Below are 20714 nucleotides of genomic sequence, written 5' to 3'. Positions count from 1 at the left end.
TAAACATAATAGAAAGAGAATGTACACCCCATTTAATATTCATATAGTATTTATACTATATAGACAATAGTTTGTGAAAACCTGACTGTACAATTTGTATATACTTTTTGAACATCCCAGGCCACATTTATTCCCATTTGCTGTTATAATAACTGGCACTTTTCTGATAAAATGTTCCACTAGATTTTGGAGTGTGCTTGTGGAGATCGAGCAATAAGGGCAATAGTTAAGTCAGCTTCTGCTTATGGAATTGAAGGTCCACATACTAATGTCTTTTCCAATGTGTCTATTGTAGTGCTTAGTAAGCAACTTTTTTTCTAGCAAATAAATGTATGCAAATGAATGTGATCTGCAACCTTTAATCTCACTTCTTTATTTGAGCAGACAGACAGAATAATGAACATAAATGGTCTATGCAGACCTGGCTTTAGGTGAACTACTTACACTTTTCCACCAGACTGGCTCGTTGCCATAGAAACAGGGCTCAGGCTGATGCAACGTGATGCTTAGTTATTAGAGGAGAATGGGGTCTAGTTTGCTGTTAAAAAGAGATTTACTGTTGCTTTGCTACTCAAAATAAAATAAAAATGAAGATACTCACCACCTGTAACAGCTCAAGCCGACAGACTGGAATTAGAGTAAACGGGGAGCAATCAGTATGTGTAACCTGCCTGCAGATAAAGTTTATACTGTATTTTTGAAAAATGTTGGATCCTAAAGACCTTTACATGCTTTCATACTGCAGGAAACATTGTCACCAACTTCTAGCAATTTACACACATATCACTTTACTGATTGTCATACTTTCCTTAGTACTTTAAACATATGTAAAATATTTAGTTACAATCCAAATGGTATCCAGTCATTAAGATCCCATTAATAAGGCAGGATATAATGCAGGAGCAAAGGTCACTGCTCAAGAAATACATCAGATAAGGGTGTGTATATCTGTGTTTGAATGTTGGGCACAGGAAGACATATAAACCTCACCTTTACAGAAATAAGCAAAATATTTGTGAATGCATACACTATCAGTGAAAACTATCATACTGTTTCAGTTGTATTTTACCTTTATTTTATCTTAAAGGACATACACACACACATTCACACCTAGGAACAATTTTACAGTGGGCACTTCCAAGAAGAACTAATGTGTGTATGAAGACTTCTTTCAAGTCAAAAGGTTCAACCATTTTAGCAAGTTCTATATCAAATCTTTCACTATTCTACCAGTGGAAAAACTAAGGAACCGTTTAGGATTTCTTTCAGAAGATAGTATTATCATGTTAAAAAGAATTCACACCCCATTTTGTGTTCATATAGTTTATACACTATATAGAAAGATGTTTGTGGACACCTGACTATAAGATCCATATGTTTTTTTTTGAATATCCAATTTCACATTTAGTCCACAATTGCTGTTATAATAACCTCCACTATTCTGGGAAGATGCTCCACTATATTTTGTATTGTGCTTGTGAGGATTTGTTCAAGGTGTTCAGTAAGGTTGAGGTCAGAGCTCTATTGCAGGCCACTTAATATCTTCCACTCCATGCCATGTAAACCATATCTTCATAGATCTGACTTTGTGCACAGGGGCATTGGCATTCTGGAACAGGTCTCCTAGTTGACGTGAAGAGAAATTTGATTGCTACCGCATCCAATGATATCCATAACATATAACAGGTTGGAGAAGTCAGACATCACAATAATTTTTTCCAGATAGTATACATCAATTATAACATTGTAAATTACAATCTAATGTAATTAAGCAGTCATTCTGAGCATATTATCATGTGACATGGATGCCACATCTGCTGGTGCTCTTGATCTTATTGTACTGCTTTAAGACCCAATTTCATTCAAGGTTTGTAAAGATGTTAGAAAGATGGAATTATATTTGTATTATTATTTTAAACAGCATTTTGGCCATAGACACACGTGTTACATCTTCAGTGTTGTATTTTCTTTTCAAAGGATATTGCAATGATTTCTTTTATAAATCGTATGGATAGCACTAATTACACTTTTAATTCATTTTAAGCTCAAACATTATCTCATACATTAAAACATGACTTAAACAATCTGCAGTAATACAGGAAAGGCCAAAAAACTGACTTGTTACAACATCATAGTTTGAGCTTTTGCAAAGCCAATGAACTTTCCCTCAAGCGTGACTTGCGGCACTATGTGTTTAAAAAGAGTAAATGGGGAAATTGGATTTCAGGTTTGAATAATTCATTGTGTGATTTTAAAGTGATATTCAGTGCTACCTAAATTTTGTTTCCTGTTTATAGTTTACATATTCACATTCGAGCTGTGCAGAAAACACACACATGGTCTTATAACAATAAACTTACATACAGAATTCTCTGTCTTTATAGCCTTTTTATCCACATTCCAGTTTGGCTCAAACCATAATCCATATATATTACATTTCTTGAATGCGTATTGGCTGAATATTTACAAATAAAAGACAGATGAGTATCTTAAAATCAGAAACTTAAATCATAATTTTATACAGCGGGTAAAATATCAATCAATCAATTAATCAAATGTTATTCATAAAGTGCCTTACAACAACCAAAAGTAGCACAAGGCGCTTTCCAGTAAAACAATAATAGATAATAAAATATGAGAACACATTGTACATAAAATAGCAGTTGAATCAGGGGCTATGTGTTAAAAGCTTGTATGAATAAATAAAATTTCAACTGCGATTTAAAAACACTCAGCACAGTGATGCTTCGTATGTGTGCTGGAAGTGCGTTCCACAGCTTTGGTCTCTGGACGGCAAATGACCTCCAAACTTTTTATATTTGTACTTGGGAGTGACCAGAGAGGTATGTCCAGAGGAGCGGAGAGTTCTGGCTGGTTGGTAGACCGTTATTAATTCGGCCAGGTAGGCCGGGGCCAGACCATTGACGGCCTTGAACACAAACAGCAAGTCCTTATACTCCACCCTAAACCCCACCGGAAGCCAGTGAAGCGAGCGGAGGACAGGGGTGATGTGTGAGTGTTTGGAGGTGTTAGAGAGAAGACGTGTTGCCGCGTTTTGTACCAATTGGAGCCGATTGAGAAGTGATTGATTAAGTCCAGTATAGAGAGCAAAATAAGTATTGAACACATCACAAAAAGAAATCAAACCATACATGTAAAATGACATAGGGAAATAGTATTGAACACGATGTATTTAATACTTCATACAAAAGCCTTTGTTGATAATGACAGCTTCAAGACGCATCCTGTATGGAGAAACTAGTTGCACTAGTTGTCTTCAAATCTTGATGGTTCCCATAGGCCTCTTCTATGAACTCTGATATTTAGTTGATTCTATAGATTATTAATTGGATTCAAGTCAGGTGATTGGCTGGTCCATTCCAGCAGCTTTATTTTATTTCTCAAAAACAAATTGAGAGTTTCCTTGGCTGTGAGTTTGGGATCATTGTCTTGCTGAAATGTCCATCCTTATTTCATCTTCATCATACTGGTAGGTGGCAGCAGATTTTTATCAAGAATGTAATTTTTCCATTTATACTTCCTTCAATTATATGAAGATTGACAGTATTGTATACCGAAAAACAGCCCACACCATGATGTTCCCACTTTCAAACTTCACTGATGGTATGGTGTTTTTGGGGTGATGTGCAGTACTATTTGTCCTCCAAACATGGTGTATTATGGCATCCAAAGGGTAAAATTTTGGTCTCATCTGACCAAACTATATTCTCGCAGTATTTCACAGGCTTGTCTAAATGTTGTGTAGAAAATCTTTAAACGAGCTTCAACATCCTTTTTCTTCAGCAGTGGAGTCTTGCGTAATGAGCATGCACACAGGCCATTGCAGTTAAAATTATTACTTATTTTCTTTGAAACAATTGTAACTGCTAATTTAAGGTCTTTCTGAAGCACTCCACAATTGGTCCTTGGCTCTTGGACAACTCTTCTGATATTCTTTTCACTCCTCTGTCAGAAATCTTGCGAGGAGCACCTAGTTGTTGCTGGTTTATGGTGAAAAGTTCTTTCCAATTCTGGATTATGTACCCAACAGTCCTCACTAGAACATTCATACGTTTAGAAATCCTTCTGTAACCAATGCATCAGTATGTTTTGCAATAATAAGGTTGCAAAGGTCTTAAAAGCACCCTTTACTTTTTACCCATCATAAGATGGGTTTTTTTTGTGTGTGTGACACCTTGGTAAACAGCTGATATTAATTTGCACTAACAAGGGCCAGGATTGCTTTCTTTTTACTGATTGATTTCAGCTGGTTTCTTGGTCTTCCTTGGCTTTTTGCACCTCCTGTTCTTTGTGTTCAATACTTTTTCCCTGTGACATTACACATAACATTTATGAACATGTATGGTTTGATGTGTGTATGTATGTGTGGATTGCATTGGTTGTTACCAACATGTGGCAAAGAATTCACGTCATGTCCCTCATGGTAAAGGAAGACATGCAGGTAGTTGGTTTGAAAGAGGCAGATGTAGAGGACAGGGTGGTATGGAGACGGATGATCCGCTGTGGCGACCCCTAATGGGAGAATCCGAAAGAGACGTAGATCTGCCTTCTGGTGTCTCTACTGCCACCTGTTGGTCACATACTGAATAATATAGATTGTGCAGAAAACAAAAAAGATCATTATATAATATCATCATCATCTTTCGGCTGCTCCCATTTGGGTCGCCACAGTGGATCATCCGTCTCCATACTACTCTGTCCTCTACATCTGACTCTTTCAAAGCAACTACCTGTATGTCTTCCCTCACCACTCCATAAACCTCCTACTTGGTCTTCCTCTTTTCCTTCTTCCTGGCGGCTCCATCCTCAGCATTTTCCTACCGATGTACCCCATGTCCCTTCTCTGCACATGTCCAAACCATTTTAATCGGGCTTCCCTCACGTTGTCCCCAAAACATCCTACATGCGCAGTCCCTCTAATAAATTCGTTTCTAACTCTGTCCATCCTCGTCACTCCCAATGAAAATCTCAACATCTTTAACTCTGCTACCTCCAGCTCCACCTCCTGTCTTTAACTCAATGACACTGTCTCTAAAACCATACAACATAGCAGGTCTCCTATAAACTTTTCCTTTCACTCTTTCAAATACCCATCTATCACAAATCACTCCTGTCACTCTTCTACACCCACTCCACCCTGCCTGCACTCGTTTCTCCACCTTCCTAACACACTCTCCATTACTTTGCACTGTTGACCCCAGGTACATCAACTCCTCCACCTTCTCCATTTCTTCGACCTGCAGCCGCACCACTCCCACTGCCCTCTATCTTATTTACACACATGTACTCTGTCTTACTCCTACTGACTTTCATTCCCCTTCTCTCCAGCGCATACCCCCAATTCTCCATGATCTTCTCAACCTGCTCACTACTCTCACCACAAATCACAATATCATCCGCAAACATCATAGTCCATGGAGACTCCTGTCTGACCTCGTTCATCAACCTGTCCATCGCATCGTCATTGCAAACAAGAAAGGGCTCAGTGCCGATCCTTGATGCAGTCCAAACTCCACCTTAAATGAGTCTGTAGTTCCTACTGCACCCCTCACTGCTGTCACACTGTCCTCATACATGTCAGAGATAATTAATTATATAAAAGATAAAATAGTTAGTGCTATTCATTTTACCATTAATTAATAATTTGCTTGAAGAAAAAAAACAAAAAAACAACAACTATGTTTATATGCTTTGTAGAAACACTGAGCAAGCTGTCAGCTGTTCACACAAATTGAATTATAGAACACAGATACAAGTTAATACCTATGTATTCAGTTGAAGCATTTGTTTCTTTTATTTCATCTGGTCTAGATGGGTAATTCCACAACTGGGTTGACTCCAAAAACATTAAACTGAAGGGAAAAAAAAGCAATTAAGCATTTAAAAAATATGCAAAATGATGCTATACAACCAAAAAAAATACACTGGTATATAAATTTTCCCTTAACTGTTGTCATAAACATGGAAGCACAGAATTATCTGGAATTTGTATACTATAGCAGTACACTTTCAATGGAACTAAGAGGCCCAAACATGTTGACAATGCCAATGCCCCTTTGAAAGCACCTTTGAAGACATGGTTTTGCCAAGGTCTAAAAGAAAGAAATCAAGTGTCCGGCACCTTAACCCCACTGAACATATTTGGAATGAGCACCGGCTCTCCTCACCCCACATGAGTGCCAGAACACAATAATGCCCTTGTGGCTGAATGAGCACAGGCATACTGAAATTCCCATGGCATACTGCGATCTACAGATGTCCACAAACCTTTGGTCATGTAGAGTGCCTTTTTTTTACAAGATTTCGTTGCTGATGGACATTTTGCTCCTAAATAAGTTTTACATTTATGTGTACCATGTATAACTGTGATTTTTCCCAATAGGAATGGCAATTTCAATTTGTTTAAATAATTGACAGTAAAAGAAAGAAAAGAGAGAGAAAAAAAGGGATGAATTATTTAAATTCACAGGTTTCAAGTGTTGAAATAATAATCATGTAAAACATTCTCTTTAACAAGACATAATAAATGAGTGTGAATATTGTCTTTTTTGTTTTTTTTTATTTATTTATTTATTTTTCTTCCATTCATGTAAACAATACTGTGATCCGGAAACAGTTATACATAAAGACACTGTGTGAGTTCACAAGAAAAAAGAAATATAAACAAATACTGATATAGTGAAAACATCCGAATGCAATTCTTTCTAAAAATGTTGGAATGCTTAACATCAATATTCATAAATATATATTATATAGACCTCTACAGCAATAAACTTTCATTTTCCCCTCATTTTTATCACTGATAGGAAATGTAAAAAGTGCCATGTCTCCACATACACTTGAATCATTTGAAGCACTGGTTGGATGATAAAAAATAAAGGCAGTTTTGAAAAGAAACCTGGCATCGTTCAGATGCCACTGGGTCCACCATTTTAACTTCAAAAGGTCCACAACTCCCTGATTACATCTACTGCAAAGGGAGGAACATTAACCTTCCTGAACAACTGCTGTTACAACTTCACAGTAGAGATCTAGATGCTGTCCAGTTTCAGATCTAGAGTTATTTTTTCTGGCTGATAAATCTAGATCGAATGCTGAGCTGTGTCGAGATCTCTGCAGTACATTTGTGCAAATACACAGAACAAATTATTTGTCACAAGGTATCTTTTTTGTTGAACTTCAAGGCATACCCAATAGCCGTTTCTAAACATTCCACTAAGGATCCAGCTGAGAGAAAGTCCAGCTCCACTTCAATAAATTTAATGTACACGGAAGAAGAGCCGCCATCCTTGGAGCAGTTGTCTTGCAAAAACCTATTGATGGCAGGCTCGGGACGACTACAACACTTCCCTGAACTTTGAAAGTGCTGAAAGAGGCATTGCTGAAGAGTGCGATCTTCCGCTATGCCGAGGTAGCAGTAAGTTACTTTGGATGAAGTCCTCCTTTGCTTAGTTCCACTCTCACCAAGTTCAACTGAAGATCCAATGTTTTCTGAGTTGAAGTTACTAGTTTCTTCTTCCTCCTCGTATCCAATAGCGTACAGACCATAGGTTTTTGGAATGCCGCCTGGAAGCAAGTACTGTGATCCGTTGCTGTAACCAGAAGAGCTTGTTTGTGCAATAGAAATCCAGTCCACTTCCATGTGGAGCTCGAGGCAGCGCGCTTCACTGATTGTGATGTCGAGAAATTTGTAATACACATTCTTCCAGTTCATTTTCTGCACCTTGGTCATGATCTCCCTGCCCTCTGTCTTCTCCGGGTTGAAGTACTCCCGCAGACGCTTCCCGAGGGGGACCTGCGAGCTGATCTCCGCATAGTGGTAACGGATTTCTTCCCGCCACCGTGTGTTGTAGCCCACGCCAAAAATGGCAAGCTTGTTGGAGAGGTGCAAACGTGAGAAGTCCGTCCATGTTTGGAAGTGCTCCCATTTGACATCCACTGATTCAAGGATGCGTATTACATTCTGCATCACTTCTTGCCGCCTGCAGGAAATCACAGCATGATGTGGGCTTAAAAAAAAAAAAAAAAAAAATGTAATTAATAAATCATCAAGTCAAGTATTCAAGTTATTTCAATTTCATTTTAAATAATGTTTATTTTAATTAAAAAATATATTTAAATCTTCAAATACCCATGAATACACAAACTGAGAACATCTGCATATTCCATGTGAACACTAGTGAGATTTCCTGCAGAGCATAATGTAAAAATATAAATATTCCTGGATATGTCATTCTGTGACATGAATTTGCATAACAGACTGCGAAAGGCTCAGCAGCTCGAACAAAATTTGTCAAAATCAAGTCACCTCATATACCAAATAGAACATTTTTTGAGAAAATCCTTGTTTAAATAGAATAATCTGCATTAATTTAAATTAAATTATTGAAAAAATGAAAGCTATGCAGCACAGAAATGATCAATCTAAATCTCAACACTTGAGTACTGAAAAATCAATCTCTATAATCATGACTGCATTAGGGCTAAAGGACAGAAGAAAAATATTCTATAGGTGTGACTACAGTAAGTACTTACTCAGAAGCCTCTGGTTTTATCTGTAAAACCCTGTTTTTTGGAAGTTGAATTTCCTCTGTAAAACACAAGTAAACATGCAAATATAAAATATATTAATGCTTCACAATTGAACAATTATCCAGCAATACATTATTGCTGCATAAAAACAGAAACTCTATAATGTCTACAACAATAAATGTTTGATTTTTGAGACAATTTTTAAGCACTAAGAAAAATGAAGATCTAAATCTGTAAAAGTATTATAATATATCAGCTGCTTCAATTTTCATTCTGTTTTAATTATTATTGTGTTGTTATCATCAGGATAACATTTGCTACGTTTCCACATGGACGGTTAATGAGGTGATGCCAGAGAAACTGTACCTCTTCTAACTATCGAACAGATTACATAAGAGAATTCGTTTTGTAAAAAAAAAAAAAAAAAAAAGAAAGAGAGAAGAGAGATTGCACCCTGTTTTCTTAATTTTACAAAATCACAACAATAACAAAAGTTATGAGTGTATACAAAAAGTAGACCCTCTACAGATTCAAATTGTGTATTGTTGTTATCTGTACAATCAAGAAACACACACAAAAAATATTAAAATTTATTTTGGCATTATGAGCAAAAAATGCCACAAAACCCCAGAGGGTTATTTGCCAGATGTGTGCAACATGGCGGATTTTAGTGCTTAATGTGAAACCTTTTTTTTACGCATCAGTAAAACAAATGTTTAGCGATTACATTTTATATATATATTTTTTATATTTGAGTAAAGAAAGGATGTTGTGAATAAATGCCTAAATTAAATTAGACTCTTTTATATGTATTTATATTTTCAAACAGAAATGTGTGTTGCATTAATTGCACGTTAATAAAATTAGTGCCTATAAAATGAATTTGCATTAATGCGTTATTAATATGGAAAAATGCAATTTCATGTTTTGCAATTCTTTCCCCGAACCGTACCAAAATGTAACCGAACCGTGACTTCAAAACCGAAATATGTACCGAACTGCACTGTACTGTACTGAACTGTACTGTTACACCTCAAAATAAAGTGAGTACACCCCTCACATTTCAGTAACCATTTTAGTATATCTTCACATGGGACAGTACTATAGAAATGAAATTTGAACATATGAAACATACACTATTTTGCCAACAGTATTCACTCACCCATTCAATTGATTGAATTCAGTTGTTCCAATCACTTCCATGGTTACAGGTGTATAAAATCAAGCACCTGGGCATGCAGACAGCTTCTACAAACATTTGTAAAAGAATGGGTCGCTCTCAGGAGCTCAGTGAATTACCAGCGTGGTACCATGACAGGATGTCACCTGTGCAATAAGTCCAGTTGTAAAATGTCCTCGCTACTAAATATTCCACAGTCAACTGTTAAATAGGATGCTGAGACGCATAGTGCACAGAGGTCACCTTCCATCTGTTATCTTTCTGCAAAGTCCATAACTTCAGACCTCCAAACTTCATGTGGCCTTTAGATTAGCTAAAGAACAGTGCATAGAGAGCTTCATGAAATGACTGGTCGAGCAGCTGCATCCAAGCCTAACATCACCAAGTGCAATGCAAACATCAGTTGCAGTTGTGTAAAGCACATCACCATTGGACTCTAGAGCAGTGGAGACGTGTTCGCTGGAGTGATGAATCACGCGTCACTGTCTGGCAGTCCGATGGACGAGTCTGGGTTTGACAGTTGCCAGGAGAACGGTACTTGTCTGACTGCATTGTAAGGTCGGTTTTCAGAAGTTGGGATTGGCCCCTTAGTTCCAGTGAAAGGAACTCTTAATGCTTCAGCATACCAAGACATTTTGGACATTTTCATGCTCCCAACTTTGTGGGAACAGTTTGGGGACCGTTTCTGTTCCAACATGACTGCGCACCAGTGCACGAAGCAAGCTCCATAAAGACATAGATAAGTGAGTTTGGTGTAGAAGAAATTGACTGGCCTGCACAGAGCCAATAGACCACCTTTGGGATTCATTGGAGCGGAGACTGCGTTCCAGGCCTTCTCGTCCAACATCTGACCTTACAAATGCGCTTCTGTAAGAATGGTCAGAAATTCCCAATAACACACTCCTAAACCTTGTGGAAAGCCTTTCCAAAAGATATGACGCTGTTCTAGCTGCAAAGGGTGGGCCAACATCATATTAAACCCTATGGATTAAGAATCGGATGTTACTCAAGTTCATTTGCATGTGAAGGCAGACGAGCGAATACTTTTGGCAATATAGTGTATAGAGTAGTCAATGTGCAGCTTGTATAGCAGTATAGATTTACTATCCTCTGAAAATAACTCAACATACAGCCATTATAGCCAAAATAGCTGCCAACAAAAGTGAGTACACCCTAAGTGATAACAACTGTATGTCGTATAACCATGCAAAGCCACATGTACAGTTCGTCATGTTCATGTTTTTGTCCCCTTAACAGGCCCAAACAAATTTGTGTATCTTTAATTAGAGCAGTTGAAATTTGATGCTTTAAGTACAATTCTCTCATATTGATCACTGGCTGTTCGTATGGCTCATGGCAAGTAAATCTTTAAGGATTTGAGAATTGTTGCTCTCCACAAATATAGCCGAGATGGACTTTTTCCAACATAATACCGACCCCAAACACACCGCCAAGATGACAACTGCCGTGCTGATGAAGCTAAAGGTAATGGAGTGACCAAGTATGTCTAACCCTATTGAGCACCTTTGGGGCATCCTCAAGCGGAAAGTGGAGAATCGCCATGGATTTAACCTCCAGCAGCTCTGTGATGTCATTATGGAGGAGTGGAAAAAGATCCCAGCAACAACCTGTGCAGCTCTGGTAAATTCCATGCCCAGGAGGATTAAGGCAGTACTAAATATCAATGGTGCTCATGCTAAATATTGACAGTTTGGACACAGTTTTGACATGTTCACTTATGGTGTACTGACTTTTGTTGCCAGGTTTTTAGACAATAATGGCTGTATATTGAGTTATATTTAGAGGACAGTAAATCTGTACTGCTATATAAGTTGCACAACGACTAAAATATATCCAAGTTTATAGTATTGTCTATAGTGTTGTTGCTGAATGTGAGGGGTGAACTCACTTTTGTGAGATACTGTAATTCTCCGACAAGGGTTTTCCATTTTATAGGCATGACATAATGACACGCAACTTCCTGAAGTCTCACTTCATCACTAGGCACCTCCTCTAGTTTGTACAGGGTTAACCTCACAGCTGCATGAATCTGGTGATCAGCCTCTTTCCAGTCAGTCCTTTGGTGGGATTGATTCCTCAAAAACTACTTCTGTAATGGTATACAAAGTGTTCAAATATTGAATACAGTATTAGACTTTTATTATTTAGAAAGTGACCAATAATTTGTGAGCAATATTTGATATGTAGATTGTTTTCTCACTAAACTGTATCTCTAACATGGTTTCTTAGCACTGCTTTGAAAATGGTGTACTGCAGCATAGTATTATCCTACTGCTCTTGTAGCCCATTCAACTAAAGGTTCAGCATGCTGTTAGCGGCTTTTCTGCTCAACATGGGTGTAAAGAGTTTCTATTTAAATCACCATAGATTTTTTTTTTTATTAGCTCAAGCCAGTCTGGGCAATCTGTGACTATATGTTTTTTTGGTTTTCATGCCATTATATATGTATTTTTTTGTATACAAATCTTAGGAAATAAGCAATTTCTAAAAAAACACAAACCAGCTCATCTGACACCAGCAACCATGCCTTGACCTAAGTCAATGAATACACAATTTGAACTTCTGATGATTGATGTGAACATTAACTGAAGCTCTGGGCCTGTATGTGTGTTTATGCACTGCAGTGCTGATGCTGCTCGAGTTGCATGAGCACGTGAACATTTATAAAGTGCCTGGTGCGTGTTTTGTATTTTAAAAAAGGTAAACCGCTACTTATTGGTGTCAGCAAACTATCAGTCAAGGTCAGTGGATGGTTTGTAGATGGTCACCAGGGATGTGAAGGCCCTTTCTGTCCATCCACACACACCCCTGCACCATAGCAGCAAAGATCATTTTTCCAGCTTATTTCTTAAAGTGTACAGGTTATAGTTTACTCACCAGCTTCTATTTCTCCCTCCTGGAAAGCAGCAGACAGCTCCTGACTGCACCAGTCCTCTTGAGGGTAATCCTCCATCGTGCTGCCGTCCGACTCCATCTCCTGATAGAGGCCGCTGCTGTTTATCAGCACAGGCTGGCAGCTCTGAGAGTCCCAGCCACCCTGGCCAAACACCTTCTCCAGCTGCTCGATGGAGTAACTGCTTTTCCTCTTCCCGATGCCGTGCTCCTTCACGCGGCTGTAGCATCTCCGTAGTGTCTGTGAGCAACCAAAACATTTTCTATTTAAGATTATATTTCCAAAATGTACCTATAAGATTTTTCAATTCAATTGCCAACAACAATAGTATTCTACCGTTCTACATTCTTTGATGTTTTCAGGTTGATAGTTCAAGGGCTTTGAAGATCAAATATTCTAGTATTTAAAAGGAAGAAATATTATTTTTTTCCTCTGAATAAAATTAATACTTGTCTATCGATGGAGCTTCTGAGAGAATAATAAGCCAAACATGCTCCCAAATCAATTGTGGTTAAAGAAGCACAAAACCCATGACAAGATCAGTTTCTAAACTTCGGCCCTATTGGGAATGGGTGGTTTGAATTGGGGAAAAAAAGAAAAAAGAAAAAAATAGAAAGCATCTTAAAAAGCTCTGTATAGAAAAGTGTATCCCAAGATCCCAACATGAGTGTCACCAAGCTTATGCATTACAGGAAGTATGCATTAATCTCACCACTGCAGACAAGAATAAACAAGTACTTGTATAAGAGCAGATGATTCTGAAACCATCGCACACTTTGTTTAGGCTGTCAATAACCTGTGTTTTAATTTGACCAACTAAGATATCACAGTGCATTTAATGTAAGTCCCATGTTAACAATGTCCTCTCTATTTACTCACAGTACATCATATCACCTTAAACGACCTGTGGTAATGCAAGATGTAAAATCATACAAAGATGCTACAGACCACAATAGAAGGATCCACGCTACACTAAAACACTATAAAACCAAACGTACTATATAACCAGAACCAGGTACATGCCATAACATTTATTGGAGCAAATTATGAGATTTATTATTATGGAAAAGTCTGTAACCTTTTATTAGCAGGTCAATGATTTCTGATGGTCAACAGTAAATGACAGAGTTAGTAAGAAAGATCTATCAGACACACAAGGCATATTATATATGTTATATTCAGGTATGTCATATGGAATATGTATAAGTCACAGACAGTGAATTTTTGTTTTGTCACCTTTATCAACAATCCAGCAGCAACGAGTCAAGCTTTAATATTTATTATTATTATCAGGTTTGGGTTCTGTATTCTTCTGAACGAAGAGTGCTACTCGGCTCGGACATTACCTTCATCCTCTCCCTGCACTGAGACGGAGTCCTGTCATAACCGAGATCTGCCAAGGCTCTCGAAACCCGTTCATACATAGCCGGTCCGGGGGCTTTTCCGGAAAACACGGTCCCTGCGACTTCCAACTGCTGCATGCGGGCCTCGGCGAGTCGTTCGCTTCCCCACACGGCGATAAGCGCGTTGGTTTCGGACGGAGTCCACGACATGCCGCGACACACCGTGAATCCGCCGCCGCTGCTGCTGTTGTTGGAGGCAGAGGCCGGGCCGCCTCCGGCCCCAAGCGCTGACGATATGGATACATTCAAGGAGGGGAATCTGTTGGGAGCGGACGAGTCGGAATGGTACTGGTTGCCATCACTCAGCTCGTCTGATTCAGGGGACGGGAGCTCGGTTTTTGGCGTCTTCAGCGGCGCCGACCTCTCAGGAGAGCGCTCGGCGTTACTGGGGGCAGCCATCTTTGCTGCTGCTCTGTTGCTAAGAGGAGGGGTAGTGGGAAGAGGAAAGATTGCGCATGCGTATTCAGACCGGCCATGGCAGCTAGGAATTGACAATACCATTGATTCTCTTTTTGTTCAAAACCAAATCGTATGAAGACTGGCATCACGGTACTGCTCCTCACAAAATGTTTTCTTGTGTATGTAAAGAAATGTGTGAATAAGGCAATCAAGAATTATATCTGAAATCACTCATCAATCAAGATTTTTCTTTTTTGTAGCGTTTAATTAAAATGTAAATGTTGGACAAAAAGTAGATCTTGCATTTGAAAACAATCAATAAAATAACTAAAAACGATTAAAACCATTTTATTGAGCATAAATAAATATTTAAAAGTAAATGAACTACAAATATGGGCTAATTAAATATGTTCTTATGAATAATAATCAAAATTGATTAGACAACCCTTAGAAAAGGTAAAATAAAAAGTTTGGTAATGTAAAATTTTTTGTGAAAAACAAATGGTTAAAAAAGTGTAACACACTTAAATACACACTCTATCATTTATGTCCCTTGTTGAACACTTTTCCCCTTCACTCAACTTCATATCACAATATCACATACATGTTGACAATGCTAATTCTGAAATTGAAATAGATCATTCATTCATTTTTTTTTCATTCCTTTATTCATATTAATTCATTAAATCATTAATTAATTCTTTCTTTCTTTCTTTCTTTCTTTCTTTCTTTCTTTCTTTCTTTCTTTCTTTCTTTCTTTCTTTCTTCAGTAACTCCTTTATTGTAGTCAGGGATGAGTTAACAGTTTATCCTGGCATACAAATACAGAGACTACCCTGGTAACACTAAGCATAAGACTCAGGACACAGACCATTGGTACACCTACAGAATATATAACATATATTCCTAAGTACAAAGTAGTGGTAATCGAATCATCCTGTCAAAAAAAAAATTGGGTTGGTTCATAAGATAGTTTATACAATCAAACTTTTACTTTAATTCAATTTAAAGTAAATTTCTATTTAGAGCTTTGATTAATTATAAGGGAACAGATGTTTCTGGGGATAATATGACGACCAATTAACATTTTGTCCACTAGGCGGTGATGTCAGTCTTTTTTTGCAAGCAGCAGGCGGTTACAGATCAGTATAAAACTTGGTTTTAATTGGTAACTGAAAATATATGGAATTATGTGGAGTAATTGAGCACAGTGTATTGTAGAGTTGAATATTTGCACTTCTACAATATTTATTACAGATTATCAGGGCACAGGACCTATAGACAAAAAGGTAGTATTCCACTGCCGCACAGTTTAGATTAGTTTCAGAGCTGTTTCACACGGTTTATGGGTGTACAGTATGGTCTTCGATGTACAATATGTTCTTGGTAGTTAGTTTTTTTTTAAACATAATAAACTCAGCACTGCTACAACAACTCATAACTGTTTGGAAATTGGATTTTCTCCATAAAAGTTACGTGTTAACATTGCACATCAACAAGAGCCTAGAAAGACATGTTTATATGATTTGGTGTTCTACTTAAGTTATATGTACAACCAATAAAATCTAATAAAATATGTAATGTGAAGTATATATTGGACAAAACATTACAATTGATGGGCTAAAAATGTAAGCCGTGAATCGTTTCAGTCTGAAACGTGATGACTTTCCCTTTTTAATATTTGCACACTAAACATCCAGATTTACTGTCCTCTGCTACATTTTTCTGAGATTTTTTTTTTAGATTTTCTTTTTCTTTTTATAAAATTTTTTAACAATTTGAGTAAATAACAGTAGTTGCTGCTATCTATAAGTTTAGGCTTTTATTTATTTATTTATTAATACATTTTTTTATTTACCATTTTTTAATGGTAAATTTAAATTTTTTAATAATTTAAAAATACATTTTTTTACATTTCAAATTTTTTCATATTCTTGCACATTCTTTCATTAAAACGTTGTCTATATTTGACAGTTTGGCATAAACTGGTCCTAACTGGACACTCTCTATATGTTGGCTTTTATAACAATACATTAGCTTTTAAACAATTAATACATCTTTACATCTTTAAAATGTTTCCCTCTTTCCCTCTTAAAAAAAAAACTAGACTACATTATTAACCTCTTAACAATTATAAACATAATGTGCCGTGAATTATCTCTTTTTTTTGTTACTGTAAGCAATAATAATATCGTGTTTTTCTTAGATAATAATTTTTTATCGATAATGAGGCAGCTCAAGGAGATTGTTGCAAAGCATATTAGTGAGCTTATTCTCTTGTGTCTTTTCCCAAGCTTGCTATGAATTCATAATCATTTTTCAAATTTTAACTTTATCAGGTTTTTTTTCACATGTTCAACTTCACATGCTCCACAGTGTCTAACATTTTACATCAATTACTGAACAATGTTTCCAAACATGATTTCATCACTTTCATTACTGTCAAAAACGTTTTGTTCTCTATAGCAGTTAAAGCAGCTGCAATAGAAATTGCACAGATGTCTGTATTTACTAAATTAGTATCAGATACCTGACATTGAATGGCGTTTTTTACAGCATTGTTTTACAATGTCTTTCAAAACACATTTACATTTGCGGTATTTAGCAGTCGCCCTTATCCAGAGTGACGTACAAAAGTGCTTTAAGTCCCTAGCAATAAATTAATCTACACTAGCATGCTAGATTACAAACTTAATATAAACATAACTCTTGATTTTTACAAAGCAAACTCTGAAAGTGCTAATTTAGGTGTTTTAGGAAGAGGAAGGTCTTCAATTGTTGCCTAAAGATAGCCAGGGACTCTGCTGTACGGACATCTAGGGGAAGTTGATTCCACCACCTCAGTGCCAGAACAGAGAAGAGCCTTGAAGTATACTTACCTCTCATTCTGAGAGAAGGTGGTACCAGTCGAGCAGTGCTGGAGGATCTCAGACAGTGTGGTGCAGTGCAAGTTGTGATGAGGTCTCTGAGGTAAGATGGTGTTGGTCTATTTTTGGCTTTGTAGGTGAGCATCAGTGTTTTGAATCTGATATGTGCAGCTACTAGAAGCCAGTGAAGGGAGTGGGCAGATTGAACACAAGTCATGCAGTTGCATTTTGGATCATTTACAACAGCAGTCTACAAATAGCGTTCAGAGAAGACCTGCCAGCAGAGTGTTGCAGTAATCCAGTCTCGAAATGACAAGAGACTGAACAAGCACCTGGGCAGCTTGTGTGGACAGAAATGGTCAAATCCTTTGGATGTTGTAAAGAAGAAATCGACAGAAACAAGCCACATTAGCAAAATGTGAGGAGAAGGACAGTTGATTGTCCATAGTTACCCCAACGTTACAAGCAGTAGCTGAAGGGAAGAGCAGAGAGTCATTCATGAAGATATATCTGTCAAGCACATATCCGAGCGGAAGCTGTGGTATCTGAGGGAGGGAATGCTGTTCCGCAGATACCGAGGCTCCTGAGGGTAGACAAAAGGGTCTTGTGGCTGACTGTGTTCGAATGCTGCTGAAAGTTCCAGGAAGATAAGTACAGATGACAACTTGGCTGATCGAGCAGCATGCAGTTTCTCAGAAACAGCCAAAAGGGCCGTCTCTGTGGATTGTCCTGCTTTGAAACCAGACTGGTTTGGATCATGGAGGTTGTTTTGTAAGAGATAGACAGACAGTTGGTTAAAACAGTGTGTTCCAGAGATTTAGAATGAAAGGAGAGGTGATGCCGGTCTGTAGTTGTTGATGTCTGATGGATCCAGAGCAGGTTTCTTTAAGATGGGAATGACCCTTTGCTTGCTTAAAGGTTAGTTGGCACATAGCCGGATGTTAAGGACCCGTTGATGATTGTGGAGATGAAGGGAGGGAGATTTTGTGAGATGGTCTGAAGTATAGTTGAAGGGATTGGATCCAGAGGGCAAGTGGTGGGATTGCAGGATTGGATGACTTGCAGTATCTCATTTTCTGTTGAGACACACCTAGTCTTCTGTTGAGAAACACCTAGTCTTGAAAGACACATGCTTGTTCTTTTTATTTCCATGCAACAAACATATTTTGACCAAACAAATTTAGAAATGTACAGATGTAAACCTTTATTTTCATTGAAACATCCCCTATTAGCATGAATAACATCTTTACACACTTTTAGCATCTGTACAGTTAGTTTCTTTAAACATTCAGCTGAAATACTTTGCCATGCCTCTTTTAAAACTTCTCAAAGGTGTTCTTCACTTGTTGGATGTTTCTCTCTAACTTTGTAATCCAGTTAAACCCAAAGTAGTTTGATAGGATTTAGGTGTGGTGACTAGGCAGGCCATTCCATGATAGATAACACTCCAGTTTTGCTTGCTCTCAAAATAATGCTTACAGAGCTTGAACGCATGCTTCAGTTAAATTGTCTTGTTGAATGGTGAAGTTGGTTCCAATTAGCCACAGTTTAGATGGACTAGCCATGTTGGGTCAATATTCCTCTCAGCCTAAATAAATCCCCAAACTTTCCTGCTCCAACTACAGCCCCAAACCATCAAGCTTACACCTCCATGTTTGATTGATCGTGTGAGGCAGTTTGCTAACATCTTTCCTCTGTCTAATATTTCCTCAATTAAAGAAAAAAAAAAAAAAAATCACATTTTAGACTCATCTGACTACAGAACTGTCTTCCAGTCATTTACTGTTTAATTATTTTGTATTTTTGCCTTTTACATAGTTTGTTGCACAAAAAACAAAAGGAACATGCATGAATCTCAAAACTAATAACGGTCTAGGTGTTTCCAAACTTTTGACAGGCAATGTACATACTAGTGCTGTAATTCTGATAAATAATAATAATGGTTATTAAAAAAATACCAAATGTCATTTGATCCTGATGCTAATAATAATTATACAAATTGTATAATCTAATAATTGGAAAAGATAAATGGAATAAATGGAAAAGAATATCTCATTCATTACTATTTAATATTTAATTATATGTGGCCTTACTACTTAGAGCTGAATTTTAGCAACTTTTAGTAAAAAGTATTTTCACGTGTAATTTTTTCTTGTTTTTTTCAAAGCATATGCAAATCCTAAGTGCTTTTGCATAGTGAAATAGTGAATGCCTTTGACAGATTCTTTATGCAAGACACTAAGCAACTTATATGGCCAGTTAGACACTTGAGACAAAATCAATCGTCCTTGCTTGAAATTACGTGTGTGTCTTTGTGTGTGCATTTCCAATTTCAAGTCCATATAACACATCCCACTACATATTACCCTAAAAGTAGTCAATATCAATCTAGGCTTCTCCTTGAACAGGTTATATTGTCCATAAGGCATGTGGCATGCGGCATACGTCTGAGGCACTGCTGGAGCAAATGAAAAGTAGGTGTGGAAGTAGATCAAATGCACCTTATGTTCAAAGCTATAAGAAAGCTTTAATTGTTCATAATCAGAAAGGCAAGAATAGTCCAGTATTAAACACTTAGAGAAAACTCAGGGTGAATTTAGGGTCAGTTTACGTTCCCATGACCAAACTGACTACACTTCACCAGCTTGCATTGATGGTGTTAGATTGGCTGTAACTGACTAATTGCTGTAAAATACACTATATGCACAAAAGATCCGTGTGTGCTTTTTGAACATCTCATTCCAATTTATTCTCTATTCAATGTTATAATAACGTCACTCTTCTGAGAAGATGTTCCACTAGATTTTGAAGTGTGCTTGTGGAGATTTGTGCTCATTTAGCCAAAAGGGCATTAGTAAAATCAGGTACTGATGTAGGATGAGGAGCTCTGGGGTGCACTCAGTGTTCCACTTCATCCCAGAGGGGTTCAATAGTATTGAAGTCTGAGCACTATAGTACGCCACCTAAAATTTTCCACTCCAACCCATTTGAAGCATATCTTCAAGGAGTTGGCTTTGTGCACAGGGGCATTGCCATGTTGGAACAGGTTTCAGTCTCCTATTATATGTAACACTTAATTCTTCTACATTAAAAAGATATCCTATACAGTTATCCAAATTTGTGGTAACAGTTTGGGGAAGAACCATATATGGCTTGTCTGAATATTTTAATCTATATACATGATATATGAAAAAGTTATTTTACATTTTCACAGGGATTAATAATTATGCGTTTATTGTTGTGCTTTCGTACTTTAAGAAAATGTGTAAATAAATTTCCCATTATACTGTATTAATATAAATATGCACTACCATAGTCTTTTAAATAGATTATCATGGGGGTATTTTCAGTTTGCAGATTTATACATATGCATAAGTCCTACATATTTTATAAGAGTA

General features: G+C 37.3%; 2 protein-coding genes across 4 annotated transcripts in view; one reads left to right on the top strand and one right to left on the bottom strand.

The window, feature by feature from the left end:
• Positions 1–6565: 6565 nt before the first annotated feature.
• Positions 6566–14690, bottom strand: msantd2 (Myb/SANT DNA binding domain containing 2). Of its 2 annotated transcripts, none has more exons than XM_083567628.1 (4): positions 13994–14690; positions 12632–12887; positions 8557–8611; positions 6566–8003 (listed from the first exon to the last, which is right to left on the bottom strand). In XM_083567628.1, exons 1-4 carry the CDS (start codon positions 14549–14551, stop codon positions 7175–7177), a joined length of 1698 nt encoding a protein of 565 aa, XP_083423754.1. In that variant the 5' UTR covers positions 14552–14690; the 3' UTR covers positions 6566–7174. The 2 variants fall into 2 exon arrangements, with proteins under 2 accessions (XP_083423754.1, XP_083423753.1); XM_083567627.1 differs by having other exon boundaries at positions 6566–8030; positions 13994–14683.
• A 2522-nt stretch (positions 14691–17212) lies between these two features.
• The window catches only part of robo3 (roundabout, axon guidance receptor, homolog 3), a 171240-nt gene continuing 167738 nt past the window's right edge, over positions 17213–20714 (top strand). For both annotated transcript variants that reach the window (XM_083567567.1, XM_083567566.1), the window contains exon 1: positions 17213–17419. The gene's annotated coding sequence lies outside the window, so the exon portion shown is untranslated. The remainder of the gene's footprint in view (positions 17420–20714) is intronic.

This window comes from Silurus aristotelis (assembly GCF_946808225.1).
Source record: "Silurus aristotelis genome assembly, chromosome: 18".
In the NCBI taxonomy this organism is placed as follows: Eukaryota; Metazoa; Chordata; class Actinopteri; order Siluriformes; family Siluridae; genus Silurus; species Silurus aristotelis.
The sequence above is the reverse complement of the archived record's forward strand: the minus strand, read 5'-3'. Positions and strand labels throughout refer to the sequence as shown.